Below are 14,981 nucleotides of genomic sequence, written 5' to 3'. Positions count from 1 at the left end.
AATTCTACTCTGCTTTCCTCTGTACAGGGAGATTCGTAACTGCATCCTTTCCCCAGGAGGCTGTCTTATCCTTGCAAACTGTCATGCAGACCGAAAGGCTTCATCAGTCTCTCCCCTTGTTGTGGTCTTACTTTGCACATTATATTGAGCATGAATTGCTCCAGAGGGTACATTACAGGGCAGTGATTAGGGCACCCAGGTGGCAGCTGGGACACACAGGACCATCATCACTAATAAATATTTAATCTTTGTATGCAAAGTGTAACAGCTTCAGCGAGAGAGACTCTACATCTGCCAGCTCTGCTCAACCCAGAGCCTGCTCTACCAAGGCTGCAGGAAGACGAGGCTTCAAGCAGATGGCAGAGTTGAACTTGGATCACCCAAACCATAAGCATGTGCTTTAGTCAATCTGCACATTCAGCCCAATTAGTAAATAGTGCCAGATCCACAAAAGCCACATTTTTCTCACGCTAAACGATTGATCAAAACAAAAGAAAACATCTCACCCAGGCTCACCAGTCAGTCTTGCTGCTGATCACGGCCCCACAGGCAGTGCCAGCGTTTCACAACAGTCGCTTTCTTCAGCTGTCAGCCTGCATCCTTTAGACACCAGCAGGAAATAAAGCACGAAACCGGAGACAGGAAATTGTTTAATGACAGAAGTTGGCAAAGACAGGTGTAATCCTCAAGGCTCATTTTAGGAAATATGCAGGTATCATTTTGACAGCATGCCTTTAACAAAAAAAAAAGGTAGATATTCCCATGGTAAGATGCGGTCTTCTTAGAGGACCCAGTCCTCATTCCATTGGTAAATTGAGTGACAGCTTTATCACAGCTGGGATGGGAGTTTTTGTGAAATCAGTCTAGAAAAGGACATTTTAAATTCAACTTTCAGTGCCATTTAATGCTGTTGTTGAATGACAGCTATGATGTGATACAGACTGAAGGAAGTCTATTAGTATCTGCCCTTGATTTCACAGCCTCTCTATAAATACCAGTTTTGCCTCTGATATTGCTGTTTCCTCAGCTACAAACTGCTGCAAACTTTGAGCCAGGTTTAACTTTGGTTCATTTAATCTCTAGCACCTTCCCTGCCTGTGGACTTGTCTCTGCTCTTTTCCTACCTCTTCATATTAGCCTAAGACAACATTTTTTCTTCTCAGTTCCCCATTCCTCATTATTGTGCTTTCCAAGAAGCAAAAAGTGAAAATAATTATACATCTAAAACCGCAGGAAGTACCAAATTTAAACCAGGGAGCTGATTTATGTCCTGAGAAGACTTCAAGGTCACGCTCCTGTACTGCTCCCCCATTGCAACCAAGAGACCTGCAGCGTCCTTGACATCTTACACACACACACAGAGAGCAGCTGTAGGGAAAAAAAGGACAAACACCACCCCTCTCCAGCTGTGCCTTCACATACACAGACAAATCCTGCTAGGAAATGACAAGGAGCAGCTAAAGGAAATGGACTTCAGAGTTATGAAACGCTCATCACTGCTTCCCTCAGAATGGATGAGATGAAAGAGGAAGCATTAAATCCAAACCAGACCCTGCACTTACACCTGTGACTGTGTACACACAGCCATCTGAACCTGCAAAGATGAAAAACAGATGAACAACTCAACTTGATAAGAGAATATAGGTATTTATGTTATTACATGCTAATGACTGCACATGAGCCTCTGCCTCTGTGGAAATGGGGGAGGTAAATAGAGGTTATTAATGGCTTTCTTACAGTTCTGCTTTATGGATGTGAATACTTGAGATTGAAGGCAGGACCTGGATCTCCTATTCAGTATAGCTCTTGAACTTTCAGCTCTATTCAGATTACTGCTAATTATTAAAGCTCAACAGGCAAACTCGAGAAATATTTAGCAACAGATTCTGGGATTCTCATTTTTAAAAAGTTATTAGCAAAATGAAAAAGACAAGATGATGGATTTTTTTTCCTGCATAAACATGTAACTGATCCCAAAATACTACCTCATCAGCTGACTGCTAGTGGCTTTCCCAGAGAGTGAATTTCTGAAGGAACCCTATAATCTGTGAACTCCTGTGGTCTTCTGTGCTGGCAGAAAGGAGAGTTGGACTGGTGATGTGCTGTATCAGATTGCTTTTCCATGTGTTTGTGATGGATGGTGAAATCTCATCTGCTGGAATCACAGCTTCTTCACTTTTATTTGTACACAGTGCATTGCTAGCTCTCATCGTTATAGATAAACAGCGTCATGCAAAGCAAGCGCAACTTGAAAGTCTACGAATTGGAGCTGAAAGAACTCAGTGTCTTTTGTCTTGGTTTTAAATCTTGCCTTTGAGGATCGGATTATGAATCTGTTATTTGGTACAGCAATGCTTCAGGTTTTTTTCTTGAGCACCATCATCATTTTGCCTCCTAGACATCTATGGTCTTAAGCTCTGCCAGTGGAGCTTTAGGTTGGATATTAGAAAGAAATTTTTTACAGAATAATCAGACATTGGAATGGGCTGCCCAGGGAGGTGGTGGATTCACCGTCCCTGGAGGTTTTTAAGATGAGACTGGATGTAGCACTTAGTGCCATGGTGTTGGGTCAACGTTTGGACTTGATGATCTCAGAGATCTTTTCCAACCCAATTGATTCTATGATTCTATGACTCTGTGATTCTATTAGGGTTAATAAGGTCAGCCACTGAGGAGCAGATTGCCCACTATGTGATCAAGACAGACTTTGAGTCAAAATCCTTCTACGTCAGTAGTGATATTTCCAGACTTGTACAAGAAGATGAATAGGGATGAAACAGCACAGGAGGACATTTTTAATAACCCTTCGATAATATTTTGGAAGCAGAGATGGAAATGGACCTTCATTTACAAAGGATTGAAGAGTCATGAATTGAGGATCTGGAGATCATATTAGGACACTGGTGCATATTGTCCATTTATTGTTTTGATAATACTGTTTCTCTGCTTTTCTGTCTCTTCTCCAACTGGCAAATCTTGCATCAAAGTGCATATTTTTTAAAGAGACAGTCTCACTGAGATCCTGCACAGTTACTTACAGGTATGGTCCTTCGAAATCTGTAGGTTTTAAAGCAAAGACCAATCTGTGATTTGAAGTATTGCAGTCAGCATGGAGCAAAGTACCACAGCGACCACTGAGCAAAGCATTCATGTCCTCTAGAACAAGGTTCAGGCAAATGAGTCACAGCACCTGCAGGGAGGGAAGAAGGAGTCAAACTGATTTTCCAAGGTACTGACCACTGACATATCATGGGGGGATGGGGCCTAAAGGGAGAGAAAGGACAAGAAAGGACAATAGTGTTGCTAGTTTGTGACTTCCATAATTATACGTTTGCAGACCTAAGAGGGAGGGAGGCAGGAAAGGCAAGGATTTATCAGTTACCACTTTCTGGTTGTTGCATGCTAAGGAACCTTTCTGCCAATTTCGTTGCAAAAAGAGCTGAGCTTGCTAAAACCTAACCTGGGGGAGTTATACTGGGACAGAACACATTGGCGACAGGGCACAGGCAAGCACAGCCATTTCACAGGTAGTTCCTGCTCCTCCTGCTCCCCTAGGACCCTCTCATTACCTAGCATCCTTTGTTTTCATTACTCCATGCAAAACAATAATTTCATTGTCATGCAAAGTGTTCTCTGCTTAGAAACCATGGCCTCTTTGAGTAGATGTATTTAACAGAATTTATTATACAAAATTACTGACAACTAAGATCACCTCCAAAGGCTGATAAGCTAAAACTGCATATCTAGATTTGAGACAAAACTCAGCAAACCATTTTGATGTAGTCATGATAATATAATGAAAAGGTTGAAAGATGTATAACTTCTACAACAAATATTCACTTTTGCTTTGAATTATTAGTACTTATGTGTAGACTTTGAGCACTTCCAATCACAGAGCTCCTAAAACCAGAAGAATTAAGATCATTAGCAAGAATGTTATGTCTTCAAGATGTGCCTGCTCTACTAAAAAGATTTGATCTCAGCCTAGGCTGTGGGTCACATAAGGTAGATAATCATTGATTTTCCATTGTTATTTTTAAAACTCATTATATAATTTTTAATTTTTATTTTTTGCTAATTTAAATTGCTTTTTATCTTGTTTTTTCCATTCATAAAAAAAATGGAAAACTTGCAAAGATTCCCAAAACTTTCTTGTAGGTATTTTATGAAATTTAAAAAAAAAACAAAATGTGTATTTCTATTTCATGAAAAATACAAAGGATATATTTCAATGCACCAGGTGACTGACATTTGGAGTGTTTGACCATTCAAATAGAGAAGAAGGTGCAGTTATGTATATATATAAATATAGACAATTCAATCTCATGACATCAGATCAGGTTGAACAATATAATAATATAATAATAATAATTTGACAGTATTTTAGATACTGCATGGTCACTTGATGTAAAACTCTAGGTATAAAGAAGAATGGGTGGTTTGGGGAGTTGACAGAAGGACCAGTTGTCAGGTGTGTAGATCTAGCCCAGGTTGCCAACAGCAATAGTGATAGTAATGGAACCACCTCTGCTATTACCTTCCAGCAGCTGTTTGCCTGAAGTAAAATAAAACAGTGGACTACTACCACCTTTTTAGGTTACCCATCTCTCTGGTTTCTAAATAGGCCAAAAAAGCTCTCAGACCACTCCCTAGAAGAGAGGTGCCAATGCACAAAACTCAGTGAGGGTATCTTCAGTAATAGTAAGAACATCTAGAAGTAAGAAGCTTTACGCAGAATCACAACATCCTCTGAGCCTTAAAAGAGCCTCCTTCAATGCAGGGACTGCTTTTATGGTTTTGTGATGGTGTCCTGGTGATTTTCTCAAGGCTAAGACCTTAATTGTCTCTCCTGGTGATCCCAGAATGTCACACTTTTGGACTTACTGGTCTTGACCAGATTCTTTCTCGATATTCTTCTGTGAATGAGAACAGAGGTATTTTGTCCTGGGCATGGTGACAGGGTTTGATCCCTGCTAGGACTGTAAAGTGTGTTATATGAGGACATTTACCCTGTTCTAGTGCTTATATGGTCCTGTTCCCTCTCCCACAACATACAATCAAACAGAGATCCTTCTACTTCCCCCCCCAGTAGCAGATCCAGTGCCACCTCCTGTTATTGGAGAGGTCTCCTGGGACACAGCTACTGTTCCCCCCACGGCACAAGTCAGACAGGTCTCAGCAGAAGGGCCAGCAGTACGTGTGTGACTGAGGGATCTCAGCAGGAGCCTGGGGACAGCATGATGGACAAGCTGTTGGGGCCAGATATATGGTGCTGAAGGGAGGAGAAGACAGGAAGGGAGATTTGCCATGAGCTACATCACCACTGCTTAGTAGCCACATAAGAAAATTCCTCTTTTCTGATGACTTAGTATTCTCACAAGCCTCCTGCTCACTTGTTGTTGCAGAAGATGACCTGAGCAGTGTTGTGACAAAATTCAGCACTGCCACAGCAGAGCTCCCCTGGCTGAGATAGTCTCAGGATTAGTGTGGGTCACATTGGTGGTGTCTTTTATGAGCCCTGTCCATGTGGTTGGCAAAACCCAGGCCGCACTGGCAGCATCTCTGATCAGCGTGAAGTTGCAAAGCCATGGTGGGACTCAGACTCCTCCTTAATGTTGCTCCTGGGACACAAAGGTGAAGTCCCATGGGCAGGCAGTAGGCCAGCAGGTGGGCAGACCTGTGCCCTCACAGAACCATCGCTGTGTTCTCACTCCCACATGTGAGCCCTTGCCTCAGGAACACTCTCAGGAGAGAGGGCCCTCACGGGGTCCCAGAGCCAACTGCCACAGGGCAGAGCAAGGGAACAAAATGCATCTTTCTTGCTTGGGCATCCCTTACCCCACAGCCTGAGCAACATCTGGCAAGGGCAGCTCTCATGCCCTACCCTCTCCCAGCATCCATTTGGAACCTGCCAGGATAAGGAATCCCGATAAATACTATGTTCGAGTTGCAAGGGAACTTCTAACAGATCTTCCTATGAAAGGTCCCTGTATCATCTCAATCTCAGCCTCAGCACATGGGATGGAAAGGGTGAGTCCTTTTCAGCAAGGAGGTAAAAGCAGATTTCAACAGGATCAAAAAAACCTAAGAGCTTGCTTTTTACTCCATAGCAAAAATTGCATTTTCAGGAGAAAATTTGAATACCAAAATATTTGAGCCAAAAAAAATTTTTAATTTTTGGCAGCTCAGGACAGGTTTGGGCTGCTCAGTTTTTGACAGTAAAGTAACATATATTCTCACCATTTTTTTCCATCTTCTTTTACATTATGCTGACATTTTCAAATGCATTTTCTCTCAAAATACAGTTTCTCTTCAACATTTTCAACAACGCTTTTTCACGGTATTTAGTTCTCAGGGTTTCTCACTGCCAGGGGAGCAGCCGAGGATCCAGAGAGGAGCTGTGGAAATGCATTAGCTATGCAGGCTCTCAAGAGCAGCTAGGAGCAGCACTGGATCCCTTTGACCCTGGCCTTTGGCAGTGGCTGGTGGTGTCCTATTCTGACGCGGGTCAGAGATGCAGCAGAGCTCTCAGCCCACTTCTGCAGGGGGGAAGATGAAAAGTGTGGGTGTGAGGAAAAAGGGCCAAGTCAAATGCAAGTCTTAGCAAGACAGCAGAAAAAGCAGAATGTCTCATGTCCCAACAGTGTCTCACTACTTGTGCCAAGCCTTACAGTCAGAGATAGCATCTCCTGCCCAGCCCACAGCTGTAACAGAGCATGGAGAGTCCCCTCTGCTTGCAGCCAAAAGCAGTGTCTCAAATCTCCATGTTGCTACAGTAGTTGGAAATGGAATGAATGGTCCTCTATACTTTCCTGATTTTTCATACATAAAAGCCAAGTGCAAGTAGCCCTGACTGAAGCCCTGGAGGGGTTGGCAGTGGCAAACCTCCTGCTCTGCTCAGAGCAATCTCCCTGGGTCATCCAGTGGGGAGACACAGATCAGAGAAGCACAGGAAATCTTGGGACAGATTGGGAAAACACATTTAACTAAATTCACCTATATTTTCTTACTGGATGGAAAAGTTATAACATTTCTTTTTGCCTACAGGCATCTTTCCTTCTTCAGGCCAGTCCACCTCCACCAACTTCCAGCCAGAGGAATTCCCATTTCATATGCAGAGCACCAGAGTATTGCATGCACATAACCAGAACTGCCACAGGCAGACACCAGGAACTACACTGAAAGTGTTTAAAACATGCTGATGTAATCTCACTCTCCTGCTCATCCAGCCCATTAGACTAGAAATGATATCTAACTGGGTTTCTGAGCTGCTCTGAGCAAACAATGTGAAGATATAAGTCTTGGTTTGGTGCATGCCCAGAGTGTTGAACTAATAACACTTGCCTCATATGTGAGCAGCTGCAAAACCTGATATTTACACAAGGATTCACAAAGATGAGAAAAGACTGCTTTTTTTTTTTAGATGACAGGTTCTGATTCAAATAGGAATTGATTTGGGAAAACCCTCTGTTTATGTCATACAGCATGCCAGGTTAAATGACAACAGTAGATTATCTTTTTTTTTATAATTGAAGATTAGCTTCAGAGCGTTGACATCTTTCCCACATCAATATAGGAGCATTTTTACCTACCAAAGCACCCATCATTTTGCATGTCAAATAGGTCATGAGCAAAGCAAAACTCTACCTTTAAAAGCACTCAATCAACAAGATCACAAATGCACTTGGTTTAAACACTATTACACCCAAATACACTTGCTGGTGGGACCCACTTTTTTACAGCGTTGTCTCTGGGAACACACTCGTGCTTGCCTTACCTCTGATAAGGTGGCTCCAATTTCAAAGCTTAGAACTGCCTCTAATAGGCTTTTTCAAGACTCAGATATCAGCCGGCGCGTGGTTCTGCTGGCAACACAAGGGCTGTTGTCTCAGCCACACAGAAATAATATGCAGAGATGGATTTTATGAGGCTAATTAGTAGAGCTGGAAAACACAACCCAGTTTTTAGTTACGAAGCCCTACCTCAACACCTGACCTGAGTTGCTTTTTGGTTTTTTTTCAAATTTATCAGGTGGTCTAATTATATCCCCTTTCTTACAAATCTTGCATCACTTCTATGGAGAAATGATGAAGCAGGCGATGCTCCTGCTGGCAGAGCACAGCAGAACTCATGGCAACGTGCATACAGCAATGTATGATCTATCAGATTGCTACAGGACTTGAAATAGCTTAAAAACTCAAGCTAACCCTCAAACCCACATGCCTCCTTGTAGTTAGAGTTTGGGGGCCTTGGTACCTATGTTAGAATGGTTCCAACTATTTTTTTTTAATGTCATGAAGGTACATGAATCCAGCCCTCAGCTCAGGACTGCTTCTGGCTTCTCATCTAACACCAGCACAACACTAAAGCAACAAAAGAATAAATGCAGAGAGACAGACAGTCTCAGCTGAGTTTGGGATATCTAAGGTCTCACTCTTCACCATATTTAAAGTCGTGTTTTATCCTAAATCCCTCCCTCTCTCTCTCTACAAGAATTAAGTTTTTTGAGGCAAAATGCAGAATGTCCTTCAGTGTCATCAGGGATAGCAAGGCAGTTGCCAGTCATCCTATGGAAAACTATGGTTATCACAATAGGTTCTTCCAAATAAAACAGTTGGAGCTTATGGACACCGTATGTACTTCCTATTGCTTTAAGAGCTCCAGTTGCTCTGCCTCCACAGTGGCAGTACACATGTGCTGCTGTGGAACCAAAACCAGAAAAAGGATGAGGAAAAGAATGATTTCACATATTTTTGTCTGATGCTTCCATCTTGTGGCCAACTCAGAAAAGAAAAATTTGGCTTTTTATTTCAGTAAACGTATTATTAACAAATGAAAGGAAACTTTGGAACTTTAAAAGTGTCCTTAATTCTTACCTCCAGTTGTTTGGATGGGAATGAATTGGGGTTGGAAATTAGATGAGTTTTCCTTTTGAAAAGCATTGAACATCAATGCTAGCAGGGGAAGGGGATGGTGCCTCCTCTACCACCCACTATGTTTTAGTCTCACACAAGCTGGCTGTGCCGAGGGGTGCAGGACAGAGACAGGGTCAGATGGACAAGCCCTAACCCTAACCCAACCCTTTATCTTGCTGTAGGCATCAGTGATGTGACTCCTATGGAGTATGGACTCTGCTTGATGAGGTAGCCCAGGTCCATAGGATGACTTTCTTCTTTGTTTTTGAGCCCACGAAGGCTTTCCTTTGTTTCCCTCTCATCTTTCCTGGGGATTATGCCAGAAAATAGTTCTCATACCACAAAACCTCTAACAATGGGGATAAGTTGATGGATTACAACCATTCTGCTGAGACAGTTGCAAAGGCACTGTGCCTCAGGTTTCCAGAGCTACTGGGAGCATCTCAAGGTGGCTGGATGACTTGTCTCTGGCTGGTCAACCTGCTGCTTCCCTTTTGCACCATTCATAGCAATCCAGAAGCTTAGCCAAAGGTCTTTTTACCTGCATAAACTAAGGTCTCCTGCACAGGGCCCATGTGGAAAGCCATTCCTTACTTTTCCCTTCACATTCTAGCCAGAAGCCCACCCTTCTCTGCTACTCCAGACACAGTGCTGCTGTTACCCAGCTCCACTCTCCCATGCAGACTGCCTCTGCCATGTGCCAGTGCACTCCCTTGACACATTTCCAGCCAAATACCTGCAGAGGCATTGAGACAGGGGTCAAAATGATGAGTGGGACTCCTGTCAGCCAGCCAGTCTGGGATTATCAGTGGAGCAAGGGCTAAGCTTTTGTCCAAAACTAATCTACTTCAATAAGAGAGCGAGAAACTCACTATCCATGCTCCCCAGCATGGACAGACATGCTCACAGTCACATACGCAACCATATCCTACACATGGGAGAATGCACCCAACTCCATAAAGGGGAAGAAGGGGATGGAGAACTGAATCTAAGGTTTGTACCCAGAGAGTACCTCTATACTCTCTTGCACAGGGAGAGATTTCAGTACCCCCACCCTTTACCCCACATAGCAGGAAAAATGAATACATCAGTCCTCATGTTTCACACAGCGGCTGAACTTCAGGAAGAGCAGGTGCACAGCTGAGCAGGATGTAAGGTCACAAGCACTGCCATGACTCTTTCCCGACTCCCCAGGGTGGCAGGAAGTGTTGTGTTACCATGCAGTGTTACAAGATAAAGGCTCCTCTTCAGCAAGACACAAAGGAGAGACAACCTACTCTAACCCTTACCTAAGGCAAGGGCCAAGGATGCTGCACCCCATTTGAATGAGGAGGGGTTTTCCTTTGTGAGGAAGTGGTGAAGGAGGGGAAGAGGTAAGATGGAGCGTTCACTTCCCAGCATGTTCTAAGAACAGTGACCACCCGATGAACAGAAAGTTCACAGGGCTTTCCCACAGTCAGCCTTGCCTGGCTCCCACTGGCAAACCATACAGGAAGTGTAGCCAGTGCAGGAAGTGCAGCTGTCAAGTTTAACTCTGATTTCAGGTTGAAATCTTACAAATCTTCTCAAATTTACATTCAGTTACATCCACTGTGTAAAATTTATTACTGTGGGAGCACAGAACCATAGGACAAATCTTGTTTGATTCATAAAGGAAGTGAGTTCAGCATAGGTTTAAAAAACCCTGCAGCCAGAGGCCTTTCCTGAGTGTGCGCAGACCAGTAGGCATCAAACCCTTCAGCACACCTGGTGCCGAGGCCAAAAAGGATTTCATCTTGTGTGGGGAACCCAGTGCCCATCTCAGGGCACATATTCTGCTCTAGGCAGCAGTCACTGGAGCATCACACCTGCTGTGATTTGGGAGAAAACATGACTCGCTATAGATGTCACTTGCTACCCAGGTCATTTGCTGCCAGCACTTCCCCACTATGCCTGCTGGAAGGGCTCAAAGACCTGCTTGTTATTGCTGGCTGATGGCTTTGCAGAGAATTCAATTAACCAAAAACCTCTTAAAGGAAAAAACTCTGAGCAACACTGATTCTTTATAACCATTTTTCAATAAGTGAGTATAGACCCCTCACATATCCTTAAATTATATATCATTTATTGAAATATAGAGATCTTAATTTACAAGAGTTTTTCAAAGACAAAATATCAACAGGGGCATTTTTGAAATACATTTTGTGCCTACCATCACTCAGGCCAGTTTACCTTCTTCAAACATTTCACAACAGCCATCATTTTGGAAACACTTCCTTTTTTATTATTCTAAAATATAACTTTTGGACATTCAAAGTGCAACAGTTAACGTGCCTGTGGAATATATCACAGTAAAAAAAATATAAACAAAGGCAGTGATATAGCTGTCATAAATGTTTTGGCAGTATTCTAGAAGTCTATATAAAAATACTTATATACATATTGATGTATAACATCACCATATCTCACGTCCTTCATCATGTAATAGGACCATTTTGTACAAGTTTCAGACCACGCCATAAAGGAATTGGTTGGCCATTCCAAATGAAAAGCTACATTTCATAGGCTAACACTGATTGTCGTTATACAATTACTGTAGAAGAAGTTTTGGAAATATCTCTCCAGCGGCTTCTCAAAAATTAAGCCATAAAAAAAAAATGTCTATAATACTCATAATATTGTAAAATCAAACAATTCATCCTCTCACACTTCTTTCTCTCTAGTAAATTCCTTATCTTCCTCTGCTTCTCATTCCAGTTTCCAGGTCAGCTCATCTGATTCCAAGCCTGCAGTGAGCTGGCTTTGACTAGACCCCTGCCACAGATGCAGTTCATCTTCACAATACCCATTACAAGATGGAGAACTAACATTACCATGGACCAGAAAGTGAGCCAGCTCTGGTTCATATCCACCATCTGAGTCTAGCCTGAGATGCGCTGTGAGATACAGAATGAAACTGGTGGGGAAAAGGCAAGACTGCATGAAAATGTCCTTAGATTCCAGTAATTGATATAATAAAATGTGCTAGGGCTGATTTTCAAACCCCGAAGAACACTAGGCCATGTGCAAAAATGCAGGTGAAATTGCTTGCCTAATTTGAATGTGCAGATATAATGACTACACATGCAAATTAAGGCACATGTGGTCTCAATTGGCCATTCAGATATCTGGGATGTCCACAGACAATTTGCGTTTCCTCAATTTGTAGTTTGTAACTGGAGGGAGACCTTATATCATCTCACCAGTTCTGGCTATATCAAGAGTCTTGTGTTTCACAGTTGTCTCCATACAGAGCTCAGTGACGTGTTTGCCTAAAGCATGGCTCCCAGGAAGACACTTGGTCCTGATCTGTTGAATACAAGAAACAGAGAATGCACCATCATTCACAGTTCTTTCTGATTGTCAGTTTCTATCAGGATTGAAAATGTAGGGGCTTGCTTCAGGTCCTGTTTTCACATCTGCTGTAGTTTGTACATGACCTCAGCCTGGTGACAGTTTGAAACCCATACTCAGAATTATTTGCTCGTGTGGCATTCCACCCTGTAACATTGGCAATATTACATTTGCTTTCATTTAACCCACAACTGTCCACAACAAGTGAAACCAAGGGAACTTGTGGAGCTTTTCACAGAGCCATTCGAAGTTTAACTGTAGTTTAACATGCAGCATGTTCTGTCAGTCGCTGCTGGTCCGTCTTTCACACTTCCTAGGAAAATACTGCAAGACAGGAATGAGTTTACACTGCATTTGCATTGGTTATGTCATGACAGAGGCTGGGCACATCCTAGGAGGTGCTCCTCACACTGAATTAAGGCGAAGTTTGAAAGGTTGGGGCCTTTTGCAGTGAGGTACCTTTTTTCACATGTAAGTCTTCCAAGGCATCATAACTCAATAACACGTTGTACAGTGATAGCAGTAATCATAATACTTTGTTCATATAAGTGGTGTCAAAAAACAACAATTGCAGGCTGAGAACAGGCTCGTTTTCATACATGTTCCTCCAAAATACACTCTTGGAAGTAATTACCTTTTGTAGTTACAGTCTGCAAAAATAAGAGAGCTTTCTGTTCCTGTTTAAACCTGAAAACTAAGAAAAGAATATTTGCTGCAGAATTATTTCTGCTTATTTACCTCGAGTTCCAGGCTAGGAGAGATATCTTAGTTCAAATATCAAATAAATTCTTCACAGCTAACCCCAGGATAAGATTTCTTTTGAGTACCCCTGAAACATTAATAATGGGATATTGCTGGTGGTTTATCATAATCTTCTATTCTCCAGAATCTTGAAAAGCTGATATAATTTTTTTCAATTTAAATTCTTAGAACTTCAATCAGAGGACAATTAAATGCCTCTAGTACATGTGATTAGAAAAGCTACTCAGCTTATGAAAGAAAACAAAATCTTAACTTTTTTCTCCATGTTAAAGTAGTTTTAGCTAATCAGAACAATTACCATACTGTATAGATTAAAAAAAAGAAATTGTCTCATAATAATTTTCAGGTGATAATTTTCTCCCCTGCACTTCAAAAAGCTTTTTGAAACTGTGCTTTTACTGAAGGACAATGAATAGTAAAATATACATTTAGTGTTACTGAAAACAGTAGTAGTATTATCTTGAAAACAGCTACCTTCTAGAGTTAATAAAGACTTACTAGGTTTCTAACACCTATTATAGACTGACTTTTAATTATTATTATTATCATTATTATTATTATGATTGTTACTCCCCTTTACTTGCATTAACGGTTAAAAGTAACATGTTTTGTAGTACCAGTCAGTCCCTCATGGTTTTAGACCTTTTTGGTCCAAAAGTGGTTTTCGCACGTTCTTTAATTCACATGGTAGTTCAACAGCAGCTGACATTGAAATTGAGAGAGGAAGTACACAAAATTCTTGAGTGATGTCTTCTAAAATCCATGACATATGTTCAATGTGCACCCCAAAAGGTCCTTGAGTAGACAGTTATTTACATAATTACAATGGTGAAATATTGCTGCAGTGGAAATTTGATCCATCAAAGTCATATGAATGCCCTTGAAACACAAAACTGGTCTGTTTGTGGCCTTTCCCTTCGTCCCCCTACCAGTTCGAATGGCAAACAAAACTGAGATGCCACTGAAGTACTGCAAGAAGCAACACTAAAAAAATCCATCTTCAACATGTCTCTTTCATTCATACTCAGGCTGATTCCTCTGCTCATTACTGGAAGTTCCTCTGTACAAATCCACCTCCTCTTTACATCCTTGATGTTTCAATAAAGTGGTTTTCTCTGTGGAGCAGAAGTCTGTAGATGACAAGGCAAGCTTCCCCCTATGCACAGCTGGAAGACGTCCATGGGGTTACAGGAAACTGTCCTCCACCAGGTCTGAGGAGTCAATTCCAATGTCATCCATCATGTCAATGTCCTCAATGGTCTCATCCTCTCTCTTGATGAAAGTAGAGCTACTGGAACCGGTCTCAATGGCACTTTCTTCAGATGTCTGTGAACTGGAAGAGACAAATATCTCAGAGATAAGATATGCAGCAAATGTGGCAGAACCGAACACTACCTCCCAGATGCTTTCTGACCCATGGTGCAATCTTAAGTGACTATGACCACCAGCTTCTTAGGTCATGACATATCTTGTATATCATTAGTGAAACACCTTGGAATTCAAAGGAGCAGTTGTTCATATGTTCCTCCAAACACTTTCAGTCAGAGACTTGCTAGAGAAACAGTTTTATGATAATGCTGTGACAATAGGTCGCTTAGGTAAATCTAGGGAGGTCAGGTGAAAATAAGATAGCAATAACAGAGATTAAGATAGGAATAACAGAGAGATGTAATAGATCCTAATCTGGATAGTTCTTCTTAGAGACTTCATTCTTCCCCCTCTTGAATATTGCATAAAAATATATTTAAAAAAAAAGCTTCTAGGTTGGTAATTCTATAAACTATGAATTAAGTGCTGAATTAAATCTTGGCCATTCACAGTTAGGATCACAGTGTTGTGTTGTAGTGGAATTTGTCATGCAAACTGACAAGAGAGAACTAAAAAGTCCTGGATACCCTGCTGTCACAGAAAACTATACCATAGAAGATACTC

The 14,981-nt window shown here is 41.8% G+C and overlaps 1 protein-coding gene across 5 annotated transcripts in view; it reads right to left on the bottom strand.

The window, feature by feature from the left end:
* Positions 1–10,999: 10,999 nt before the first annotated feature.
* Positions 11,000–14,981, bottom strand: part of PDGFRA (platelet derived growth factor receptor alpha) — a 37,001-nt gene continuing 33,019 nt past the window's right edge. For all 5 annotated transcript variants that reach the window (XM_018069219.2, XM_018069234.2, XM_018069211.2 and 2 more), the window contains one exon: positions 11,000–14,382. In XM_018069219.2, coding sequence (XP_017924708.2) covers positions 14,235–14,382 — 148 coding nt within the window. In that variant the 3' untranslated portion in view covers positions 11,000–14,234. The remainder of the gene's footprint in view (positions 14,383–14,981) is intronic.

This window comes from Manacus vitellinus, unplaced genomic scaffold (assembly GCF_001715985.3).
Source record: "Manacus vitellinus isolate BGI_N305 unplaced genomic scaffold, ASM171598v3 scaffold_0_pilon, whole genome shotgun sequence".
Classification (NCBI taxonomy): domain Eukaryota; kingdom Metazoa; phylum Chordata; class Aves; order Passeriformes; family Pipridae; genus Manacus; species Manacus vitellinus.
Note: the sequence above shows the minus strand (reverse complement) of the source record. Positions and strands in the feature narration are given on the sequence as shown.